The 24,275-nt window shown below is 38.2% G+C and overlaps 1 protein-coding gene across 50 annotated transcripts in view; it reads left to right on the top strand.

Annotated features, from left to right (window-relative positions):
• TTN (titin) overlaps window positions 1–24,275 on the top strand; it is a 465,728-nt gene that overhangs the window by 394,968 nt on the left and 46,485 nt on the right. For all 50 annotated transcript variants that reach the window (XM_067549108.1, XM_067549128.1, XM_067549138.1 and 47 more), the window contains 42 exons: window positions 355–503; window positions 592–624; window positions 752–881; window positions 977–1,276; window positions 1,365–1,682; window positions 1,787–2,083; window positions 2,195–2,494; window positions 3,693–4,007; window positions 4,104–4,252; window positions 5,312–5,462; window positions 5,550–5,831; window positions 5,935–6,237; window positions 6,326–6,628; window positions 6,734–7,015; window positions 7,524–7,823; window positions 7,916–8,218; window positions 8,306–8,614; window positions 8,701–8,982; window positions 9,254–9,553; window positions 9,721–10,014; window positions 10,111–13,077; window positions 13,184–13,504; window positions 13,610–13,894; window positions 14,112–14,411; window positions 14,784–15,086; window positions 15,872–16,147; window positions 16,248–16,547; window positions 16,639–16,941; window positions 17,263–17,562; window positions 17,693–17,980; window positions 18,072–18,368; window positions 18,453–18,755; window positions 18,864–19,169; window positions 20,000–20,287; window positions 20,407–20,697; window positions 20,793–21,080; window positions 21,255–21,845; window positions 21,935–22,039; window positions 22,560–22,757; window positions 22,856–23,152; window positions 23,249–23,836; window positions 23,930–24,232. In XM_067549108.1, coding sequence (XP_067405209.1) covers window positions 355–503; window positions 592–624; window positions 752–881; window positions 977–1,276; window positions 1,365–1,682; window positions 1,787–2,083; window positions 2,195–2,494; window positions 3,693–4,007; window positions 4,104–4,252; window positions 5,312–5,462; window positions 5,550–5,831; window positions 5,935–6,237; window positions 6,326–6,628; window positions 6,734–7,015; window positions 7,524–7,823; window positions 7,916–8,218; window positions 8,306–8,614; window positions 8,701–8,982; window positions 9,254–9,553; window positions 9,721–10,014; window positions 10,111–13,077; window positions 13,184–13,504; window positions 13,610–13,894; window positions 14,112–14,411; window positions 14,784–15,086; window positions 15,872–16,147; window positions 16,248–16,547; window positions 16,639–16,941; window positions 17,263–17,562; window positions 17,693–17,980; window positions 18,072–18,368; window positions 18,453–18,755; window positions 18,864–19,169; window positions 20,000–20,287; window positions 20,407–20,697; window positions 20,793–21,080; window positions 21,255–21,845; window positions 21,935–22,039; window positions 22,560–22,757; window positions 22,856–23,152; window positions 23,249–23,836; window positions 23,930–24,232 — 14,598 coding nt within the window. The remainder of the gene's footprint in view (window positions 1–354; window positions 504–591; window positions 625–751; window positions 882–976; window positions 1,277–1,364; window positions 1,683–1,786; window positions 2,084–2,194; window positions 2,495–3,692; window positions 4,008–4,103; window positions 4,253–5,311; window positions 5,463–5,549; window positions 5,832–5,934; window positions 6,238–6,325; window positions 6,629–6,733; window positions 7,016–7,523; window positions 7,824–7,915; window positions 8,219–8,305; window positions 8,615–8,700; window positions 8,983–9,253; window positions 9,554–9,720; window positions 10,015–10,110; window positions 13,078–13,183; window positions 13,505–13,609; window positions 13,895–14,111; window positions 14,412–14,783; window positions 15,087–15,871; window positions 16,148–16,247; window positions 16,548–16,638; window positions 16,942–17,262; window positions 17,563–17,692; window positions 17,981–18,071; window positions 18,369–18,452; window positions 18,756–18,863; window positions 19,170–19,999; window positions 20,288–20,406; window positions 20,698–20,792; window positions 21,081–21,254; window positions 21,846–21,934; window positions 22,040–22,559; window positions 22,758–22,855; window positions 23,153–23,248; window positions 23,837–23,929; window positions 24,233–24,275) is intronic.

Below are 24,275 nucleotides of genomic sequence, written 5' to 3' on the forward strand. Positions count from 1 at the left end.
GCATTAGGAGACAAAGAGATGTAAAAACTGAGTTCAAGCAACGGTGCCCACCATGTTAGATCTAACCCAAAGCACAGAATTAAGCAAACAAAGAATTGTGCAAGATCATCAGCAAAGAAGATGTGACATGGTAACCATCAATAGGATATGACCAACCAGAAATTTGACAAAAATTGTATACAACCAGACATGGAGGGCACAATGTCCCTAATGAAAAAGCAACAGCAACAAATGTCCAATAGAGTATTAGGATCCCCTTGATGCATACTGTGCATGGCATACAGTGTACCATAGGTGTATGAATTTTAATTTCAATAACTCATCTAATGATTATATTTGTAAATCTTTTTGCAGAGGAGCCAGAAGTTTTTATTGATATTGGAGCACAAGATTTTCTCTCTGTTCGTTCTGGTACAACAATTAGAATTCCAGCCATTATAAAGGGGCGTCCAGTTCCAAAAACATCTTGGGAATTTGAAGGAGAAGCCAGGAAGGCAATAAAGGTTATTAAAAGAACAGACTACTTTCTAAATCTGTTGGTAACTATTTAAAGAAATTTCTGTTATGTTTAATTTTCTTCTTTATTTATAGGATGGAATCAATAATATACCTGAAGATGCTCAGGTAATGTAAAAAAAATAATTTTTTTCTATATTGCTAAATTCTTCATGTTGTACTTATTTATATATATATATATATATATATATATATATATCTTTATATATAATATATATCTTTTTTTAATGTGCAGCTGGAAGTAACCGATACTACTTCAGTAATTACTATCCCAGAATGTAACAGAGGCCATTCTGGAAGATACAGTATTACAGCAAAGAACAAAGCAGGACAGAAAACTGTAAATGTTAGAGTTAACGTCCTTGGTGAGACATATACCTGTTGGAATATTCATATAGCATTTTTCATGTTTTCTAGATATTTATCTAAAACTGCTTCCATTGTGTTTTTATACTAACAGATGTGCCAGGGCCACCTAAAGACCTGAAAGTGAGTGATATAACAAGATGTAGTTGCAAACTTTCATGGAAGATGCCAGACAATGATGGTGGAGACAGAATCAAAGGCTATGTTATAGAGAAGAGGACTGTTGAAGGGAAGGCCTGGACAAAAGTTAATCCAGATTGTGGAAGCACTTCCTTTGTTGTACCTGATCTCATAGCCGGGCAACAATATTTCTTCCGTGTACGTGCAGAAAACCGTTTTGGTATTGGGCCGCCTGCAGACACAATCCAACGGACCACAGCCAGGGATCCAATCCGTAAGTTAAATCAAAGTGGAACATTTCCTTTGATAACCAAATGCTACTATAATGTAAGTTGATTCCAATTTTTGTTTCATTTTTAAAGATCCTCCTGATCCACCTATCAAACTCAAGATTGGTCTTGTAACTAAGAACACTGTTAGCTTGACATGGAAACCTCCAAAGAACGATGGTGGTGCCCCTGTTACACATTATAATATTGAGTGTCTTAGCTGGGATCGTACTGGGGAAGGAAAAGAATCTTGGAAACAGTGCAATAGACGTGATGTAGAGGAAACAAAGTTTACTGTTGAGGACTTGAAAGAAGGTGGAGAATATGAATTCAGGGTCAAAGCTGTAAATGAAGCAGGTCCCAGCAGACCATCAGCTACAGTTGGCCCAATTGTTGTCAAAGACCAAACATGTAAGTGCTGGCAAATAGAACATTTCATTATACAATTGTAAAAGTATTTGCTTTTGTATCCCTTTTAAAAATGGCAATTTATTTTTATTCATGTTTCATTCTAGGTCCACCATCAATTGAACTCAAAGAATTTATTGAGGCGGAGGAGGGAACAGATATTAACATTGTAGCCAAGATAAAGGGTGTACCATTCCCCACATTGACATGGTTTAAAGCTGCTCCAAAGAAACCTGATGACAAAACACCAGTTCTGTATGATCAACATGTCAATAAGGTTGTGAGTGAAGATACATGCACCTTATTGATCCAACAGTCTCGAAGAAGAGATACAGGCTTGTACACTTTAACAGCTGTAAATAATCTGGGCACTGCTTCAAAGGAGATGAGGCTGAATGTTCTTGGTAAATATCAAGGGCTTTTGTACAATTGCATGAGTTGATTCTGTGAATGTGATATTTTATTTTAAATGTATTTTAATAATGCAATCATAATTCTTAATATTTAACTTTCAGGACGTCCTGGACCACCAGAGGGACCCATTAAATTTGAATCAATTTCAGCTGATCAGATGACCTTGTCTTGGCTTCCTCCTAAAGATGATGGTGGTTCTAAGATTACAAATTATGTTATTGAAAAAAGGGAAGCTAATAGAAGGACATGGGTACCTGTTACCAATGAACCTAAGGAATGCATCTTTACTGTGCCCAAATTGCTGGAAGGCCATGAATATGTGTTCCGCATCATGGCTCAAAATAAATTTGGCATTGGGGAACCTCTTGATAGTGAACCACAAACAGCAAGAAACCTATTCAGTAAGTATGATATTGTGTTCAAATATTAATTTCTCTCATGCCTTGTAGTGACTTTGACAAAGCAGAGTCAAATTAATCCACTTATCTATTATGGCAAAGCTGTAAATTACCAATGGCTTTTATATCTCCCACATGTCTGAAATTTCTAGAATAGTTTTAAAGACTTTTACAATAGATATTCTGTTAGGTAATTAATATTTAAAATGTTAATGTTTTGTTGCTTTTCTTTGTTATGAAAGTATCTTAAATCTTTATGTATCTTAAAATACAAATGTCTTTGGTTTTACTGAAACTGAACAGGATCATAGAGTTATATTTGGGATAATATTGACCTTACCATTCTGAAAGAGTTATTTTCCCACCTTTAGTTATGGAAAAAATACAATAAAGAACAAGGGAATTAGCTTCTGAGGGTATGTCTACACTAGAAACATAAGTCGACCTATATTAGATGGCTGTAATTACTGTGGTGGTGCATGTCCACACTGTGCTCCTTGGGTCAGTGGTGCGCATCCTCACCAGGAGTGCTTCCACCAACCTAAAAGGGGGATTGGGGGAGCTGAGAGCCCAGCTGCCCCACAAGCTGTTGGGGGAACCCATCTGGTGCTTCTTGTCCCCAGGAAGTGTGATCCCCCCCTCACTCCCCATGAGGAGCTGGGCAGCCCTGTCAATTGTCTCGTCTCACCTGCCTGGCTCCCATGGGTGAATAGATGGGGGAGCACTTGGGCTTCTCAGACCAGCCCCCAGCCGGTAGCAAGTCCCGCCACCCAGATCTCCAGTGACAAGACAGCCAACAGCCATGTAAGTAACGCAGTGTCTACCCAGATACTGCATCACCCTCACTGCACCGACATAAGATCTACACCTCTTGTGGAGGTGGCGTTATTACATCAGTGTAGTAGGACACATACATCGGCAGGAGCAAGGCTGTAGTGTAGATACTGATATGATTAGGTCAACAAAAGCTGCCTTATGTTGACCTAACTGTGCAGTGTAGGCCAGGCCTGAGTTGCTGATCTGACATAGAGGGAATGCTAGGTCTGAGAAGAGAAGACTGTGTTGCAGAAATTTACCTAGATGCACTGGACATAGAAAGGTACAGAGAGAGCAAGCAAATGTTAACTTTGACAGTTAAATGAAGCACAGACATTTGACATTTTAACTTCTTGTTACAAAATTTGTGTAACTCTTTCCCCAGCTGTTCCAGGACAATGCGACAAGCCAACAGTTAGCAGCATAACACGTGACTCCATGACTGTCAACTGGGAGGAACCAGAATATGACGGAGGCTCTCCTGTAACAGGTTACTGGCTGGAGCGCAAAGAGACCACTGGAAAGAGATGGACAAGAGTTAACCGTGATCCTGTCAAACCTATGACACTAGGCGTTTCTTATAAAGTAACTGGTCTTATTGAAGGTTCAGAATATCAGTTCCGTGTATCGGCTATTAACGCAGCTGGTGTTGGTCCACCAAGCATGCCATCTGACCCAGCGATTGCTAGAGACCCTATTGGTAAACATGTTAAATTTATGTTTTTCAAATTGAAAATCTTCCACTGAGAAGAAAAAATGTATTGTTATACTATAATGGTATGGTATTATTTTCCAGCCCCCCCTGGTCCTCCTATTCCAAAAGTTACTGACTGGACAAAGTCATCTGTTGATCTGGAATGGGCTCCACCATTAAAGGATGGTGGTTCTAAGATCACTGGTTATATAGTTGAATATAAAGAGGAAGGAAAGGAAGAATGGGAAAAGGTAGGTGAAACACTATTATAAAATCTCAGTTTCCTCTATCAATCTTTAAAAAAAAATTTTTTGTAGCTATTGTATATTTGTACAAATTTTCATTACGCCAACTATTTGGTATAAATTCTCAGGTCTTCTTTGTACAATAATTATCTTCATAGTTTTAAAATATATGGCCAAATTTAAAAGCTAATGTAAGCCACACTTTGGTGTCTAAGTTACCACAGCATTTTCCCAAACTTAGGTTCTCTAAACTTCTAAGTTCTGTGCAACAAAGTATGCATATAATTATCAATAAAGGAGCAGAAGGGCTCATGTGAAAGTGGGTATTAGGTACAAAAGTAAAGAAGCCCATAGATAGAATGTCAAATTACTCCTAGTTATTTTGCAACCAATTTCTCTACATTTTCCTATTGCTTTTCAATAATACATTACTAAAAATCTCAGTGGTGCATGCAGAACAGATGTTTCGAAACCAGTTGTCTGGCCATAAATACATGCTAGTTTTTCAGTTTGGCCATTTTTTCACCTCTCCACATATTTGATATAGACCAAATGCTGCCTCAACCTATGCATAAAATCCATGTAAACAGGTTATGCAAAAGAGATCCAGAAAGGATATCAGAAAGGATCTTTCCCCACTTTTCCCCCTTCTACCTTCAAACTGGCATTTTGGTGCAGCCCCTCATCTACCTCAGATCATGGACTCTGCTGTAACTTCTATGGCTCCTATATGACTCAATATTTGGGGGAATTGTTCAAGCTGATGAATCTGCATAATGGTAGATCTGCAAGTCACTCTCCTGTATTTTCATTTCTCTATATCCCCCTCACAATGTTCCCTTCAAGCCACATATCACTCATATGCACCAGGGAGGTAGAATCTTCCTGAATGATGTTTCTGTGGAGTGCCCACTCCCTGTATTTGAATAGTGCTGGTGCTGCTGTGTTTAGGGCCTTCTTTGCTTATGGATGTGGGACAGCTATACCATAACAGTTGTTCCATATGCATGAGTGCCACCAATAGCCAATTTCTTTGGGTATTTGACTGATGTATTATTTTTCCAGGTAAAAGATAGAGAAATAAGAGGAACCAAGTTTGTTCTGGCAGGATTAAAAGAAGGAAGTTTCTACAGATTTAGAGTTAGAGCAGTAAATGCTGCTGGTATCGGAGAGCCCGGAGAAGTCACAGAAGTTATTGAAATGAAAGATAGAATTGGTATTTAACATTTTTATTTTTAACTTTTTTACCAATTGAAGTGAAAGAATTTAAAATATACTTCATTCTTTTGTTTATTTCTTACAGTCCCTCCTGATCTTCACTTGGATGCTAGTGTCCGGGACAGAATTGTTGTTCATGCTGGCGGAGTGATCCGGATCATAGCTTATGTCTCAGGAAAGCCACCTCCAACAGTCACCTGGAGCAGGGATGAAAGAGCTTTACCAGAAGAAGCTAAAATTGAAGAAACAGCTATCAGCTCTTCTATGGTTATTAAGAACTGCAAAAGAAGTCACCAAGGCCTTTACACTCTTTTTGCCAAAAATGCAGGTGGAGAACGGAAGAAGACTATTATTGTTGATGTGTTAGGTAAATAGGAAGTTCAGAATTTGCATACAGTTTTGTTCTAAAAATATGGTTTCACAAAACCCAGTACATAAAATTAAATATATACTTTTCCTTTCCATCTTAGATGTACCAGGGCCGGTTGGCGTTCCATTCTTAACTGAGAACCTAACCAATGACTCTTGCAAACTGACATGGTTTTCTCCAGAGGATGATGGTGGTTCTCCTATCACCAATTATATTATTGAAAAGCGTGAAGCTGACCATAGAGCTTGGACTCCAGTAACCTATACAGTCACCAGACAGAATGCTACTGTTCAAGGACTGATTGAAGGCAAGGCATACTTTTTCCGAATAGCACCTGAGAACATTATTGGCATGGGCCCATTCGTTGAGACAACAAAAGAGCTTGTCATCAGAGAACCAATATGTAAGTACATTTTCGTTTTATGGATGATTGTCATAGAAAAGAAATCGAAGAAAAATGTATTCACCTCGTTGTTTATGTTTATTTTCAGCTGTACCTGAGCGTCCAGAAGATCTGGAAGTAAAAGCAGTTACCAAGGATTCTGTTACATTGACTTGGAACCCACCTAAATATAATGGAGGTTCAGACATAACCATGTATGTCCTAGAAAGCCGTCTCATTGGAAAAGAGAAATTCCATAGAGTTACAAAGGAGAAAATGCTTGATAGGAAATACACTATTGAAGGACTGAAAGAAGGTGACACTTATGAGTATCGTGTGAGTGCTTGCAATATTGTGGGACAAGGAAAACCATCTTTCTGCACAAAACCAATCACATGCAGGGATGAAATTGGTACGGGTCTATTTTCCATAATTCAGTTTGAAAACAAATAAGTATATGGATTTATAATTTTGTATTAATATTGCTACTGACTATTTTTTCAATGATATCTTTTAGCTCCTCCGACACTTGAACTTGACTGTAGAGACAAGCTTATCGTACGGGTTGGTGAAGCTTTCAGCCTGACTGGACATTACTCAGGGAAGCCTGCACCAAAGGTGACTTGGCTAAAGGATGAAATTACAGTTAAAGAAGATAAGCGCACAAAGATTCAGACCACTCCAACAACCCTTTGCTTAGGGATATTAAAATCTATCCGAGAAGATTCAGGCAAATATTGCGTGATTGTAGAGAACAGCACCGGATCAAGAAAAGGCCTTTGTCAAGTTACTGTTGTTGGTAAGTGTTACTGAGCCACAATAATGTCTTTGCTTTTCATAATAATTAGAACTGATCAAACAGAAGAAAGATTGAATATTAAAATGAATGAGAATTCACTGCCTTATTATTTGTGTTGTCACGTTATTCATTGATTTTGAGTACTCAGTTAACTGAGTTTATTTATAATGAGTAATTTCACATGTTCTAATAATAATATTTTGCACTATTTTAGCAAATTCCAATGCAGGATAATAAAGCACTTTGAAAGCATTAATTAATTAAGCCCAATAAGATAGGTATTAGTCTTCTTCTTTTACAGATGGGTAACTAAAGGAATGTGACTTGCTCAAGATCATATAATAAGAGAACAGCAGAGCCAAGAATAGAACCTTGGTGTCCAGATTTCCAGTTCTGTGTTATAACCATTTGGCCACACACGTCATTCCAAGTTATATTTACAGTAGAGTAGTGACACTGTTTAATCTGTGTATTGTTGGGTTTTACTGTTTGTTGTTTCTTTTAACAGACCGTCCTCAGCCTCCAGTAGGTCCAGTTATTTTTGATGAAGTTCATAAAGATCATATGATTGTCTCCTGGAAACCTCCATTAGATGATGGTGGCAGTGAAATTACAAATTATATTATTGAGAAGAAAGATGCACACAGAGATCTTTGGATGCCAGTAACATCTGCCAACATCAAGACAACATGCAAAATTCCTAAACTGCTTGAAGGGAAAGAGTATGTCATACGAATTTATGCTGAAAATCTTTATGGCATAAGTGATCCTCTAGTATCTGATGAAATGAAGGCCAAGGATCGTTTCAGTATGTTATTTATTTGCTACTTTACTTTAATAATTTAACTGTCACAATGCTTGTTATAGTATAAATTCATTTTTAAAATATTATTTCATCAGGTGTTCCTGATGCACCGGAGCAACCAATCATTAAGGATGTTACCAAAGATTCTGCCTTAGTAATTTGGAACAGACCATATGATGGAGGCAAGCCAATAACTACCTATATTTTGGAAAAGAAGGAAACAATGTCTAATCGATGGGCCAGAGTCACTAAAGATCCGATTTTCCCAGAAACTCAGTTCAGGGTACCTGATCTTCTTGAAGGCTGTGAATATGAATTCCGTGTGGCAGCAGCAAATGAAATTGGTGTTGGTGATCCTAGCCCTCCATCAAAACCAGTCTTTGCTAAAGATCCAATTGGTAAAGTATAATAAAATCTATTCATATTCTGTCTATTCCTGAAAATCTTTTAAAGATAGGTTTTAATGGTTTCTCATTTTTTAATAGTCAAACCAAGTCCACCTATTAACCCTGAAGCAGTGGATAAAACTAAAAGCTCGGTTGATTTGTCTTGGCAACCACCACGTCATGATGGCAAAGGCAAGATCATTGGCTATCTCGTTGAGTACCAGAAAGTTGGAGATGAAGATTGGAAGAAGTCCAATCTTACAGCAGACTCCTGCCCTGAAACAAAATACAAGGTCACTGGCCTTACTGAGGGTTTGACCTATAAGTTCAGAGTCATGGCAGTCAATGCAGCAGGTGAATCAGAACCAGCTTATGTTCCTGATCCAGTAGAAGTAAAGGACAGGCTTGGTAAGTAAAATAAACTCATATAAGTTTATGAATAAAAGATATTGTCAAAATGTGCTTATTTCCTAAAACTGGAATTTTTCTCCCAGAACCTCCAGAGCTGATACTTGATGCTAATATGGCACGGGAGCAACACATAAAAGCTGGAAATACATTAAGACTTAGTGCTGTAATTAAAGGAGTTCCATTCCCAAAAGTGTCATGGAAAAAAGAAGGACAAGAGGTTTCACCCAAAGCAGATATTGAGGTTACAGGAGTTGGCAGTAAGCTGGAAATTCGTAACACTGTCCATGAAGATGGTGGAATTTACTCTTTAACTGTTGAGAATCCAGTTGGTTCAAAGACTGTTTCAGTAAAAGTCATTGTACTAGGTAATCATTTTTGGTTTTTGTTTATGCTGTATGCATTTTAATATTTTATTGTAGACCAAAGAAATGGGATATGTGGGGAACATGAATAATTTCAAATGCAGAAATCACCAATAATAAAGCAATATAATATAAGAGCTGTATGAGAAAAGGACTGTAAAAATGACAAGCAGTACTTTTAGTAATAACTTCTTTCCACTGAAATGTGCTAAATTTTGTAATATTTGTTTTGCTTATTAAATAAATATTCTGTATTTTTTTAAAAAAATACTAGATAAACCTGGCCCACCTAGAAATCTGCAAGTCAGTGAAGTTAGAAAAGATTCTTGCTATCTCACATGGAAGGAACCAGAGGATAATGGTGGTTCTGTCATTACCAATTATGTGGTTGAAAAGAAAGATGTAGCTGCTGCCCAGTGGGTACCCATCTCATCATCCTCCAAGAAGCATAGTCATCTGGCTAAACATCTTATGGAAGGCACTCAATATCTCTTCCGTGTTGCTGCTGAGAACCAGTATGGGCGAGGTCCATATGTTGACTGTCTCAAGCCAATCAAGGCTATGGACCCATTACGTAAGTGTTTTCCATTGATGAGTTTTTTCTTGTTTCAAAACTTTTTGAACTTTGATGAACTGATCTTGTTAATACAAAGACAATATAGTGTGTGTGTGTCTGTGTGTGTGTGTTTTGGTGGTGGCGTTTGTCACCCTATTAATCATCTTTTGTTTTGCTTTTAAAAGATCCTCCAGGGCCACCAAAGAATCTGCACCACGTAGATATTGACAAAACAGAAGTTTCACTTGTTTGGAATAAGCCAGATCGTGATGGTGGTGCTGAAATCACTGGATATTTAGTGGAGTATCAAGAAGAAGGTGCAGAGGAATGGATTAAATTCAAGACTGTACCCATGCTAGAGTGTGTTGTTACCGGTCTACAGAAAGGAAAGACTTACAAATTCCGTGTGAAAGCCCAGAATATCGTGGGTCTGAGTCTTCCAGATACAACTATACCAATAGAGTGTCAAGAAAAACTAGGTACCTTTTTCATTTGTATGGTTTTTTTCATTTCTTACTTCTAGTATTCCCCAAGAAAAAACATATGGTAATTTCTGTATTTTTTTCTAATTCCAGTACCTCCATATGTGGAACTAGATGTGAAGCTAATTGAAGGCCTTGTTGTTAAAGCTGGTAGCACAGTAAGACTTCCTGCAATCATGAGAGGTGTACCCGTGCCCACTGCAAAATGGGTAACTGATGGCAATGAAATCACAACGGAAGGCAACTACAAAATTGATACTGACAATTACTCAACAGTACTTACCATTAAAGACTGTGTAAGAAAAGATACTGGAGAATATCTTCTCACAGTGTCTAATGCAGCTGGCAGCAAAACAGTTGGTCTTCATCTTACAGTTTTGGATGTTCCTGGCCCACCAACTGGCCCTATCAATATTCTTGAAGTAACACCAGAACACATGGTTATTTCCTGGCGTCCTCCTAAAGATGATGGTGGAAGCCCTGTGCTGAACTACATTGTTGAGAAGCGAGAATCAAAGAAAGAAAGTTGGGGAGTGGTCTGTTCAGGAATCAATCAAACAAAACTTAAGGTTCCACGCCTACAGAAAGGTTGTGAATATATTTTTCGTGTTCGTGCAGAGAATAAGATAGGCATTGGTGCACCCCTCGATTCGACACCAACAGTTGCTAAACATATGTTTGATCCACCATCCCCACCTGGTAAACCAGTGGTTTCAGATATTACAGAAAATGCTGCAACAGTGTCTTGGACCCTACCAAAATCTGATGGTGGAAGTCCAATAACTGGATACATTCTTGAACGTCGGGAAATATCTGGCAAATGGGTACGTGTCAACAAGACACCAGTGCTTGAACTGAAGTTCAGAGCCACCGGTCTCTTTGAGGGCAACACATATGAATTCCGAGTTTTTGCAGAAAACATGGTTGGCATAAGCAAACCATCCCCAGTTTCTGACCCAGTAAAAATTTCACGCCCTATCACACCACCTGGACCTCCCATTAATCCAAAACTAAAAGACAAGACCAGAGAAACTGCTGACCTGGTGTGGACAAAGCCTCTCAAAGATGGTGGCAGCCCTATACTGGGGTATGTTGTGGAATGTCAGAAAGCTGGAACTACACAGTGGAATAGAATTAATAAAGATGAACTCATTAGACAGTGTGCCTTTAGGGTACCTGGGCTAATTGAAGGAAATGAATATAGGTTCCGTATAAAAGCTGCTAACATTGTTGGAGAAGGAGAGCCCAGAGAATTGCCAGAAACTGTTCTCATAAAAGATATTCTTTCTCCTCCAGAAATAGAGCTAGATGTGACCTGTCGCGACTTAATCACTGTCAGAGTAGGCCAAATGATCCATATTACTGGTAAAGTAAAAGGCAGACCAGACCCTGACATAACATGGTCTAAGGATGGCAAAGTATTAGTCCGAGACAAGCGCGTTGAGATGGTTCATGAATTCCCTCGTATTGAGCTGCAAGTGAAAGAAGCCACAAGAGAAGATCATGGCAAATACATAATTGCAGCAAAGAACAGCAGTGGACATGCTCAAGCATTTGCTCTTGTTAATGTACTTGACAGACCTGGACCATGCCAGAACCTGAAGATAAGCTATGTCACAAAAGATTCTTGTATGGTCACTTGGGAAAACCCAGTAGATAACGGTGGCTCAGAAATTACAAATTACATTGTAGAGTATCGTCAGCCAAACCAGAGAGGATGGTCAATTGTCTCTTCTGATGTTACCAAACGATTAGTAAAGGCAAATCTTATAGAAAACCATGAATATTTCTTCAGGGTTTGTGCAGAGAACAAAGTGGGTCCAGGCCCTGTCGTTGAGACCAAGACTCCTATCCTTGCCATTAATCCTGTTGACAGGCCTGGTCCACCAGAAAATCTTCACATTGCAGAAACAGGAAAGACATTTGTGTATCTGAAATGGAGAAGACCAGATTATGATGGTGGAAGCCCCAATTTATCTTACCACGTTGAAAGAAAACTGAAGGATTCAGATGAATGGGAAAGGGTACACAAGGGCAGCATTAAGGAAACCCACTACATGGTTGATAAATGCACTGAAAATAAAATATATCAGTTCAGAGTTCAGACCAAGAATGAGGGAGGTGAAAGTGACTGGGTGAAGACAAGTGAAGTTGTTGTGAAGGAAGAACTGCAAAAACCAGTCCTTGATCTGAAGTTAAGTGGTGTGCTAACTGTAAAAGCAGGTGACTCAATTAGACTTGAGGCAGGACTTAGAGGCAAGCCTCAACCAGAAGTAATATGGACAAAGGACAAAGACGCCACAGATCTAACCAAATCTCCAAGAGTCACAATTGAAACTACTTCTAATTCATCTAAATTTGTTCTCACAAAATCAAAGCGTAGTGATGGTGGTAAATATGTGATTACTGCTACTAATGCAGCTGGTAGTTTTGTAGCTTATGCTACTGTTAATGTTTTGGATAAACCTGGTCCTGTAAGAAATCTGAAGGTCTCTGATATTTCAAGTGATAGGTGTACTATCAACTGGGACCCACCTGAAGATGATGGTGGTTGTGAAATACAAAACTACATCTTAGAAAAATGTGAGAGCAAGCGTATGGTTTGGTCTGCGTACTCCACTGCTGTTCTAACAAACTATGCACAAGTGACACGCCTCATAGAAGGTAATGAGTATATCTTCAGGGTTCGTGCAGAGAATAAGATGGGCACTGGCCCACCAACAGAAACAAAACCAATTATTGCAAAAACAAAGTATGACAGACCTGGTCGTCCTGATCCCCCAGAAGTCACTAAAGTCAGCAAAGATGAGATGACTGTAGTTTGGAACCCACCAGAATATGATGGTGGCAAATCAATTACAGGATATATATTAGAGAAGAAAGAGAAACGATCACTAAGATGGGTTCCTGTTACTAAGAGTGCAATCCCAGAGAGACGCAAGAAGGTTACAGATCTCATTCCAACATATGAATACCAATTCCGTGTCAAGGCTGAAAATGAAATTGGTCTTGGAGAACCAAGTTTGCCATCAAGACCAGTAGTGGCAAAAGATCCAATAGGTACTTTAGTGATATATTTTACTGTTATTAAAATAAAACATTAAATTAACAGGTTGCTTAGTTGCTCAAATATATTCTTATTCCTGCCCTTTATCATGTCTTTCAGAACCACCTGGTCCTCCTACTAATCTGAAGGTGGTTGACAGCACAAAGAGTTCCATCACTCTTGGATGGGGAAAACCAGTCTATGATGGTGGTGCACCAATTATTGGATATATTGTGGAAATGAGACCAAAAGTTGAAAGTGCAGCTCCTGATGTAGGATGGAAACGATGCAATGTTGCTGCACAAGTTATTCATACAGAATTTACAATAACCAGTCTGGATGAGAAACAACTATATGAGTTCCGGGTTTCTGCCCAAAACCAGGTTGGCATTGGTCGACCAGCTGAACTGAAGGAAGCCGTGTCTCCTAAAGAAATACTTGGTGATTTTTTTCTATCTTATCTTTTTTTCAATCATTTATTTGCTTTATTGAGATTTTATTTCATATTCTGAACTTTTTTTTGTTTTTCTTTAATGTTATTTTCAGAACCTCCTGAGATTGATTTGGATGCAAGCCTGAGAAAGCTAGTCACAGTCAGAGCAGGATGCCCCATTAGACTTTTTGCCATTGTTAGAGGGCGACCAGCACCTAAAGTCACCTGGAGGAGAGTGGGTATCGATAATGTGGTCAGAAAAGGACAGGTTGATCTGGTTGACACTATGGCCTTCCTTGTCATCCCTAATTCTACACGTGATGATTCAGGAAAATATTCTTTGACACTTGTTAACCCAGCTGGAGAAAAGGCTGTATTTGTGAATGTCAGAGTCCTTGGTGAGTCACCATGAACAATTTGTAAACACATCAATGTTGTCATTCTTTCATTGTTTATTATAGGAATTTTATGGCACCTATCACAATAGCATTTGAGTATCTCTGTATATGCCTAAAATTAATTCTCCATGTATAGGAAGCCATTACCCCACTTTCATTGTAATTTAATAAGGACTTTTAAAAGATGACTGATATCTGAGTTAATGTTTCTTTATAGATACTCCTGGACCTGTGGCTGAGTTCAGTGTTTCAGATGTCACAAAAATGTCATGTCAGCTTTCATGGGTACCTCCCGAGAATGATGGTGGCAGTCCAGTAACTCACTACATCCTGGAGAAACGTGAGGCTGACAGAAAGACCTGGTCAACAGTTATTGCAGATGTAAAGAAAACTAGTTTTAAAGTAGCTAATCTTGTCCCTGGAAATGAATACTTCTTTAGAGTAACTGCCGTCAATGAATATGGTCCCGGTGTTCCAACAGATACACCAAAGCCAATCTTGGCATCAGATCCACTAAGTAAGTATTTATTAATGTTGATTGTTTATTCTTGCATCTTTATTTGCTTTAATCCCCAGTAAACTTCTGATTTTTTATGAATGTGGACGTGTCTAAATTCTGCATTCCTGCTAACCACTAAATGACAGTGGAATAAATATTCTTATGCAGATATGTTTTCTAAATACAAATTAACACCATGCATACCAATAGTAATTCTAATTTAATTTAATCACTCTAGTGATTTCTAATATAAATCAAAAGAATTACTCTGTTAAATAAAGTCCTTTTTGAATAACTGTAGAAAGTAGCCAGAATTCTTATTAATTCTACCAAAGCATTGTCCAGTTAAAGTGGTGATGTTTTAATATATCTGCTTTTTTTCTTCTTAAGGTGAACCTGATCCACCAAGAAAACTTGAAGTTACTGAAATTACAAAGAACAGTGCTACTTTAGGCTGGTTGCCGCCACTGCGTGATGGAGGTTCTAAAATTGATGGATACATTATTAGCTACAAAGAAGAAGAACAACCTGAGGATCGCTGGACACAATATTCTATTGTCAAAGATCTGAACATTGTTGTAGTTGGCTTGAAAGAAGGAAAGAAATACAAATTTAGAGTGGCAGCTAGAAATGCTGTAGGAGTAAGTTTGCCAAGAGAAACGGAAGGAATATTTGAAGTTAAAGAACAACTCAGTAAGTAATTAATTATTACTTTCTATACTATTAAAATTTATTTTAATAATGAAATGAACAAGGTTTTTCGTTCTTGAATGGAGTCCAAGGAAATCAATTTTTAAATGATCTCTTCTGCACTTCTGTAGAAGATCATACTTTGAGTCACCAGTCTCTTGCATCCCAGGAAGTCTAACTTGTTTTTAAAAACAAATTAGACAAACATCTGTCAGGGATAGTCTAGGTATACTTGGTCCTGCCTCAGCATAGTAGGATAGACTAGGTGTTCTCTTGAGGTCCCTTCCAACTCTATATTTCTGTGATTTGAAGATGGCATTAGGAAAGTAGCATACTCATTGCCCGGCAGAGAGTGTGTTTCATGTCACTTAACAATCACCCTTTTTGATGATTCAGAGGCATGGGCATGTTCCAAAGATGCCATCCAGTTACCCTTGGCTAAAAGGATGATAATGGTTTTTAAATGCTATTAGTGTGTTAGGCACTGTACAAACATGTGAAAAGACAATCTGAACACAAAAACTTTCATTTACAATCTAAATCAGAATATAAAAATAGAAGTCAGAGTCAGAGCTTACACTGCCAATTATGGAACATCTGGTTTCACAGGTGTTTACATAATTCAAACCTGAGGTTCAGACTATTAAGCCATCCCCACTGAATTGAGACTAAGGATACTACCTACAAAATGCTCAGGGCTCCAGCATAGATGCAGATCACACTTGCATAAGAAAACAAAATAATTTCTCACAGGAGTTACAAATATTTGTGTGTGTTTATCTTTTTAGTGCCACCTAAGATCCTGATGCCAGATCATGTTAGTATTAAAGCTGGGCAGAAACTCAGAATTGAAGCACATGTCTATGGGAAACCTCAGCCAACCTGTAAATGGATGAAAGGAGAACAAGATGTATTTACATCCAGTCGTCTAGCTGTGCATAAAGCAGAAAACTCTTCTGTTCTTATCATTAAGGATGTGACTAGAAAAGACAGCGATTACTACACTCTCATAGCAGAAAACAGCTCTGGTATTGCCACTCAGAAAATCAGAGTGGTAGTCATGGGTAAGTTTCATTTTTTTATCCTAATTTTCTACACAGCTAGTTTTAACATATTTCATGCTCTACCATTTTGTTAAATTTTTCTCCTTCCGTCTTCATGCAGATGTCCCAGGTCCACCACAGCCTCCATTTGACATTTCTGAGATAGATGCTGATGCTTGCACACTTGCATGGCATATGCCTCTTGAAGATGGTGGCAGTAACATTACAAACTATGTGGTTGAAAAGTGTGATGTAAGCCGGGGAGACTGGGTAACAGCTGTAGCTTCTGTCACAAAGACAAGCTGCAGACTTGGAAAATTGACCCCTGGACAAGAGTACATGTTCCGTGTTCGTGCTGAAAATCGTTTTGACATTTCTGAACCACTCACATCTGACAAGATGGTTGCAAGGTTCCCATTTGGTATGTCAGTTTTAAATTCTGGTATTTCTCTGATTTTAATTCTTCTAACAGTAAAAGAACAGATAATATTATCCCATTTGTTTTTCCATAGATGTTCCAAGTGAGCCAAAGAATGCACGTGTTACCAAAGTCAACAAGGACTGCATTTTTGTAGCATGGGACAAACCAGACAGTGATGGAGGCAGTCCGATAACTGGTTACCTTATAGAACGTAAAGAAAGAAATAGTTTGCTATGGGTGAAGGCTAATGATACACTTGTGCGTTCCACAGAATACCCTTGTGCAGGTCTAATTGAAGGTCTTGAGTATACTTTCAGAATTTATGCCCTGAACAAAGCTGGAGCAAGCAAACCTAGCAAGCCAACTGAGTTTGTTACGGCAAGAGCCCCAATTGGTAAGCAAAACATTTAAATGGTTTGTAACAAATCATTAATATTTATGGTCAACTTACATTATTTAATTTTACTTACTACTAGTAGTAATAAATTTACTTAATACTTAATATTTGCAACTTTATAATCATCACTTTTCCCCTGTTTCTTTAGGTGTTTTATATATAATATGAATACACTGTCATATATATCGTGCAATCTAGCATTTTTGTGGTTTTCTAGAGGGATGTGCTATGAATACCATTCACCATTGTAAAAGATTTTTCTAAAATGTACAATTTTTTTGGTGAGGGCATTCTTATGATGGTCTTGTTTGTTTTTAGATCCTCCTGGTAAACCAGAAGTTATTGATGTCACTAAGAATACTGTGTCACTTGTATGGACAAGACCAAAGCATGATGGTGGAAGCAAAATTATTGGCTACTTTGTTGAAGCTTGCAAACTGCCCAGTGATAAATGGGTACGATGCAATTCTGCTCCACAACAAATTCCTCAAGAAGAATACACTGCTACTGGTTTGGAAGAAAATGCTCAGTATCAATTTAGAGCAATTGCCAAGACAGCAATTAACATTAGCTGGCCTTCTGAGCCTTCTGACCCAGTGACCATTCAGGCAGAAAATGGTAAGGAATGTATATTCAAGAAGTATTTGTGAACTCTTATAATGTTCAGTCATGCTTTGGTACCCGGTATTCATATGACATGTTTAAGTCTTTTAGGTTAGTTAGCTCTCTTCTTTTTGTTTCTTTTCAGTTCCTCCCAGAATAGAACTGGGTGTATCTATGAAATCATTGCTTACAGTAAAAGCTGGAACTAATGTTTGTCTTGAGGCTAATGTGTATGGCAAACCTATGCCAACAATTACTTGGAAGAAAGAAGGAGAAGATTTAAAACCAGCTGAAGGCATTAAGATCACCACTAAGAGAAACCTGTCCACTGTGGAGATGTTCAGCGTTAACAGGAAGCAGACAGGAGACTATACAATTATTGCTGAAAATGCAAGTGGTTCCAAATCAGCAACCATTAAGCTTAAAGTACTTGGTAGGTTAAAGATTATTTATTAGTCCATGTTTATAATTTGGATGATGTAGCAAAAGATAGATATATAACTATTGATCGTTAATTTTTCCAGATAAACCAGGTCCTCCTGCCTCAGTTAAAATCACCAATATGTATGCAGATCGTGCAATGCTGTCATGGGAGCCTCCTCTTGAAGATGGAGGTTCAGAAATTACTAACTACATTGTTGACAAGCGTGAAACAAGCAGACCAAATTGGGCCCAAGTCACTGCCAATGTACCAATTACGAGCTGCAGTGTAGAAAAACTGATAGAAGGACATGAATATCAGTTCCGCATTTGTGCCGAAAATAAATATGGTGTTGGGGAACCCATCTTCACTGAGCCAACAGTTGCTAAAAATCCTTATGGTAAGCTTGTCTCAGCATGGTTTTGCGATTAATTGTTTTTATGCACATTTAAGAAAAAAAATAATTTTTAATAAATCTTTACAGATGTACCTGGGCCTTGTGATCCACCTGTAATTAGTAATATAACAAAGGACTTCATGACTGTTAGCTGGAAGCCACCGGCTGATGATGGTGGGTCCCCTGTGACTGGATACATACTTGAAAAACGTGAAACTAAGACTGTTAACTGGACAAAGGTAAACAGGAAGCCTGTCATAGAAAGAACTGTAAAGGCCACTGGACTTCAAGAAGGAACAGAGTATGAGTACAGAGTGACGGCGCTGAACAAGGCTGGACTAGGCAAACCTAGTGGACCATCTAAGGCAGCATATGCTCGTGATCCTCAGTGTAAGTTAAAAACATTTATTTTGATTTTCTTATGAAATGTCCAAATGTTTTTGCTCAGTATTATTGTTTAATATATTCTGTAATACTTCCTATTGTTTTCATTCTCAGATCCTCCTGGCCCTCCTGCCTTCCCAAAAGTGGTTGACACAACCCGTAATTCTATAAACCTGTCTTGGAGTAAACCAGCATATGATGGTGGAAGCCCCATTATTGGTTATCTAGTTGAAGTAAAAAGAGCTGACACAGATAACTGGGTCAGATGCAATCTGCCGAAAAACCTACAGGATACTCATTATGTGGTAACTGGCCTGACAGAGAATACAGAATACCAGTTCCGTATTTATGCTGTCAATAAGATTGGATACAGTGACCCAAGTGATGTGCCTGACAAACACCTTGCCAAAGACATTTTAAGTAAGTATTTCTGGAAAACAAATGGACTTGCTGATTTCAGTGAAGATGAGTGGGATGGATTTAGAAGCTTAGCTGAGGGGCTTTTCACAGCTTGTAGCGGGATAGCGCAGGAGCATCTGGCAGCTGGGAGCCAAGGGAGCTTGTTTTACAGGCTATGGGACGATTGGCAACAAGAAAAGGAATTTTATTGGAGTAATTCTTTATGGGAGGTGGTGCCTGCTCTTCCTCTCTCCCCACCAGGAATTCTCCCACCTTCTTCAAGATTTTTCCCTTTTCCCCCGAACCTTCATTCAGACTATCCAAATCTCTCTCTCCTCTTCTGCAGGCCTTCAGTCTCTCTCCTACTTTTTAAGGAATTTGGAGCCCAGCTGCCTATAAGAAGACCCAGTGGTTTTCTGGGCCATCTTGCCTGATTTAATTGTATGGGGCTCTTCTCCCCATTCAGGATATTGCATACACAACTAAATGGAGCAAAAGTGTAATACCATCCAGTAATAGTTACACTTGTGCAAGTGCAGGGCAGGCAGCTGAGTTCCAAGTTCCTTTTAAAGTAAGGAGGAAGCAGGACTGTTTCATAAGACGGGTGGGGAAAAAAAGATATGTTTGATGAGAGGTGGTGAAAGAGGAGGAAGCACTGCAGGAGGAGTTCAGCCTACCAAGTATTTTGAAACTAGGTCAAAACTATATCTTAAATAACATCAGTTGAGATGCAGGAGCAGCCCTTCCAATTCAGTCCAATGCCAGTAAACTGGGACTTCTGGTCACAGTAATTTTAGTGCTACATTTAAATATTGACTTTTTAACATATAAATCTTTTATAACAAATACAGTTCCACCTGAGGGAGATCTCGATGCAGAACTGAGAAAAGTACTTATCTTACGTGCTGGAGTCACAATGAGGATTTATGTGCCAGTAAGAGGTCGTCCACCTCCAAAAATTAGTTGGTCTAAAGTGAATGCCAACATAAGAGACAGGAAAGGACTAGATATCAAGTCAACTGATTTTGACACCTTTCTACGCTGTGAAAATGTAAACAAATATGATGCTGGAAAATACGTCTTGACTCTGGAGAACAGCAGTGGCAAAAAGTCATATACCATGGTTGTGAAAGTACTTGGTAAGTGCCAGAATTATTACTAATCTTAAATATTAGTTATTTTTTAAGTTAATTTAAAACCAGTTAATATTTTCTGTATTTTGGTTACTAAATCAAATGTTTATTTTGCATTCATATAGATACTCCTGGACCTCCTATTAATCTGATTGTAAAAGAAGCATCTAAGGATTCTGCCTTTATTTCATGGGAGCCTCCTTTAATTGATGGTGGTAGTCCAGTCACAAACTATATTATTGAAAAACGAGATGCAGAGAAAAAATCATGGTCCACAGTTTCAACGGAGTGCCCAAAGACAAGTTTCAGGATAACTAATTTAGAGGAAGGCAAATCATACTTTTTCAGGGTGTTTGCTGAAAATGAATATGGCATTGGTGATCCCTGTGAAACTCGGGATGCTGTTAAAGCTTCTGGTGAGAAAAATGAATATTGTTCTCCTACTTTACTTTTAAAAGGATCTTGTTTTTAATTTGTGATTGAGACTTATTACTGTTCTTATTCCTTCTAGAAACACCCGGGCCAGTTGTTGACCTAAAAGCTTTGGCTGTAACAAAGTCATCCTGCAATCTAGCCTGGAAAAAGCCTATCAGTGATGGTGGAAGCCGTATTATTGCATATAGTGTTGAGGTTATGACTGCTGATGATTCATGGAGAGAAGTTATGAGGTCAAAGAACCTCCAGTTTTCAATGAAAGACTTAACGGAAGGGAAGGAGTATACTTTCAGAGTAAGAGCACAGAATGATGCTGGATATGGAACTCCAAGTGAGATTACAGTTGTGGCAAGAGATGATGTTGGTAAGTATCTCTTCAAACTCACAAATTCTCTTTCATTTATCCAAATGATATGTCGCTTTATACATAGTGTCCATCATGCATGAATACATATCAGTTTAGTTTAAAACTGAATTAACATTTTAAAACAAAGGTTTTTATGCACAAATGAGTAATTGATATTTTTTTATTTTGCAGTGGCACCTGATCTTGATTTAAGAGCTCTACCTGATTTATGCTATTTAGCTAAAGAAGGTAGTAGTTTCCGTCTTAAAATCCCAATTAAAGGAAAACCTGCCCCATCTGTAACATGGAAGAAAGGTGAAGACCAGGTAGTCACTGAGACTGGAAGAGTTGCATTTGAGTCTACAGCAGTTAACACCACTCTTTTGGTACGTGACTGCCATAAAGATGATGCTGGAAAATACACTATCACTCTGAAGAACATTGCTGGAAGTAAGGAAGGCACTATTTCCATAAAAGTTGTTGGCAAACCTGGCATCCCAACAGGACCAGTGAAATTTGAAGAAGTCACAGCTGATGCTATAACCTTAAAATGGGGACCTCCAAAAGATGATGGTGGTTCAGAAATCACTAACTATATCCTAGAGAAGAGAGATAATATAAACAATAAATGGGTGACATGTGCTTCTGCTGTCCAGAAAACTACATTTAGAGTTACAAGACTTCATGAGGGAAATGAATATACTTTCAGAATCAGTGCTGAAAATAAATATGGCGTAGGTGAAGGCCTTAAATCTGACCCTGTGGTCGCAAAACATCCATTTGGTAATTATGAATTATAATATTTTTAATTAAAACTGATGTAATCTTGGTGTTTCCTTTCAATGCTGATTTATTTTTAATGTATTTTCTAGATGTGCCAGATGCTCCTCCACCACCAAAAATTGTTGATATTAGGCATGATTCTGCATCTCTAACTTGGACTGACCCAAAGAAAACTGGCGGCTCACCAATCACGGGTATTTGCCCTAAAATCTTCTCACCATTTTCCCCTCTAGCTCTTCTTTTTTCTTATTGAAAAGTAAAATAAAATTCTAATATTATTTGTTTTAATGTATCCCTTATATATATTAGAATTATACTTTCTTTTCATTCTTTTACTAGATATGCTTGTTTTTAAAATATTAATAAAAAATTAAAATTCAATCAAAGTTAGAAAAAGAAGAGGAATCGGGAGATTATAGCTGTTTCATGTATATATGGCCAAATCTTGTAAGAAAGGGACAATAGGTGCACCTATATAAATTTATATTTGCGTGCATAAATGAGCATTTGCATTCACAAATCATGTAACTGTATACATATGTTATTTACATTCATATCTATCCCTTAATCTAGTTTTAAATGTTGTTCTTGCATCAGTAGCTGATCCAATCTGCCCTACACATACAGCAGCAGTATGCTGGGCAGTTAACTGTGCAAATGCCGATTTTTATACTACAAACTAGTATTTTACATTCTACTATTCATCTTTGTTAGGTTATCATCTTGAATTCAAAGAAAGAAATAGCCTTCTGTGGAAAAGAGCTAACAAGACTCCACTAAGGATGAAAGACTTCAGAGTAACAGGGTTAACTGAAGGTCTGGAATATGAATTCAGAGTGATGGCAATCAACTTGGCAGGAGTAGGTAAACCTAGCCTGCCATCTGAACCAATTGTGGCACTTGATCCAATTGGTAAGTCATCAGAAGAAAACAGAGAAAATTCCGTGGGTTGAAAAATATTGGCGTTTTATTTTACTATTGATTTATTTTTATTTGATTTTTTTTTTTAGATCCTCCTGGGAAACCTGAAGTTATAAATGTAACTAGGAACTCAGTAACACTCATTTGGACAGAAACGAAGTATGATGGTGGACATAAGTTAATTGGCTACATAGTTGAAAAACGTGACTTGCCTTCAAAGTCTTGGACAAAAGCTAATCATGTGAATGTTCCAGATTGTGCATTTACTGTAACTGACCTTGTAGAAGGTGGGAAGTATGAGTTCAGAATTAGAGCAAAGAACACTGCTGGTGCTATCAGTCCTCCATCAGAACCTACAGGAACCATAATGTGCAAGGATGAATATGGTGCGTAGACCATACAAAAATACAGAGTTTTTGGTTTGTTTGTTAAATTATTGTTTAAAACACACTCTTCCTGACAAACATGCTTTTCTTTTACAGAGGCACCAACAATTGTTATTGATCCTACATTGAAAGAAGGCTTGACAGTTAAAGCAGGAGATACCATTACAGTGACTGCTATTAGCATCCGTGGCAAACCACTTCCAACTTCAGCATGGTCCAAAGCAGGAAAAGACTTTAAGCCTTCAGATATTGTGCACATTGAAGCAACTCCAACTTCCTCCACACTGAGTGTCAAATATGCAGCCAGGAAAGATTCTGGTGAATACACAATCACTGCAAGCAATCCTTTTGGCACTAAACAGGAACATGTGCATGTGAAAGTTTTAGATGTACCTGGACCACCTGGTCCCATTGAGGTCAGCAACATCTCAGCTGAAAAAGCTACACTTACATGGTCACCTCCTGCAGAAGATGGTGGATCACCCATCAAGTCTTATGTACTTGAAAAGAGAGAAACTAGCCGACTCCTGTGGACTTTAGTTGCTGAAAATATTGAGACTTGCAGGCATGTTGTTAGCAAGCTCATTCAAGGAAACGAATACATCTTCCGTGTCTCAGCTGTCAACCAGTATGGCAAGGGTGAACCTGTACAGTCAGAACCAGTTAAAATGGTGGATAGATTTGGTAAGTAGAAAAGGTTAACAGATTAACCAAATGTTCATTATAGTATTTACAGGCTCATGCACGTTTAAAAAACTCTGTATTTTTTCATTTAAGGTCCCCCAGGTCCTCCTGGAAAACCAGAAGTAACAAATGTGACTAAAAATAGTGCGACTGTTAGCTGGAAAAGGCCAGTTGATGACGGTGGTAGTGAAATCACAGGCTACTACGTGGAAAGGAAAGAAAAGAAAGGTTTGAGATGGGTCCGAGTAACGAAGAAACCAGTTTCAGACCTTAGATGCAAAATGACTGGACTCCTAGAAGGAAATGAATATGAATTCCGCGTCAGTGCAGAAAATAGAGCAGGGGTTGGACCACCAAGTGATTCTTCAAACCCAGTATTAATTAAGGATGTTGCATGTTAGTATCATTCCTTTACTTCTGCAGAATTTACCATAGAGTG

This window comes from Emydura macquarii, unplaced genomic scaffold (assembly GCF_026122565.2).
Source record: "Emydura macquarii macquarii isolate MOO-44397 ecotype Brisbane River unplaced genomic scaffold, CSIRO-AGI_Emac_v2 contig_1253, whole genome shotgun sequence".
NCBI lineage: Eukaryota > Metazoa > Chordata > Testudines > Chelidae > Emydura > Emydura macquarii.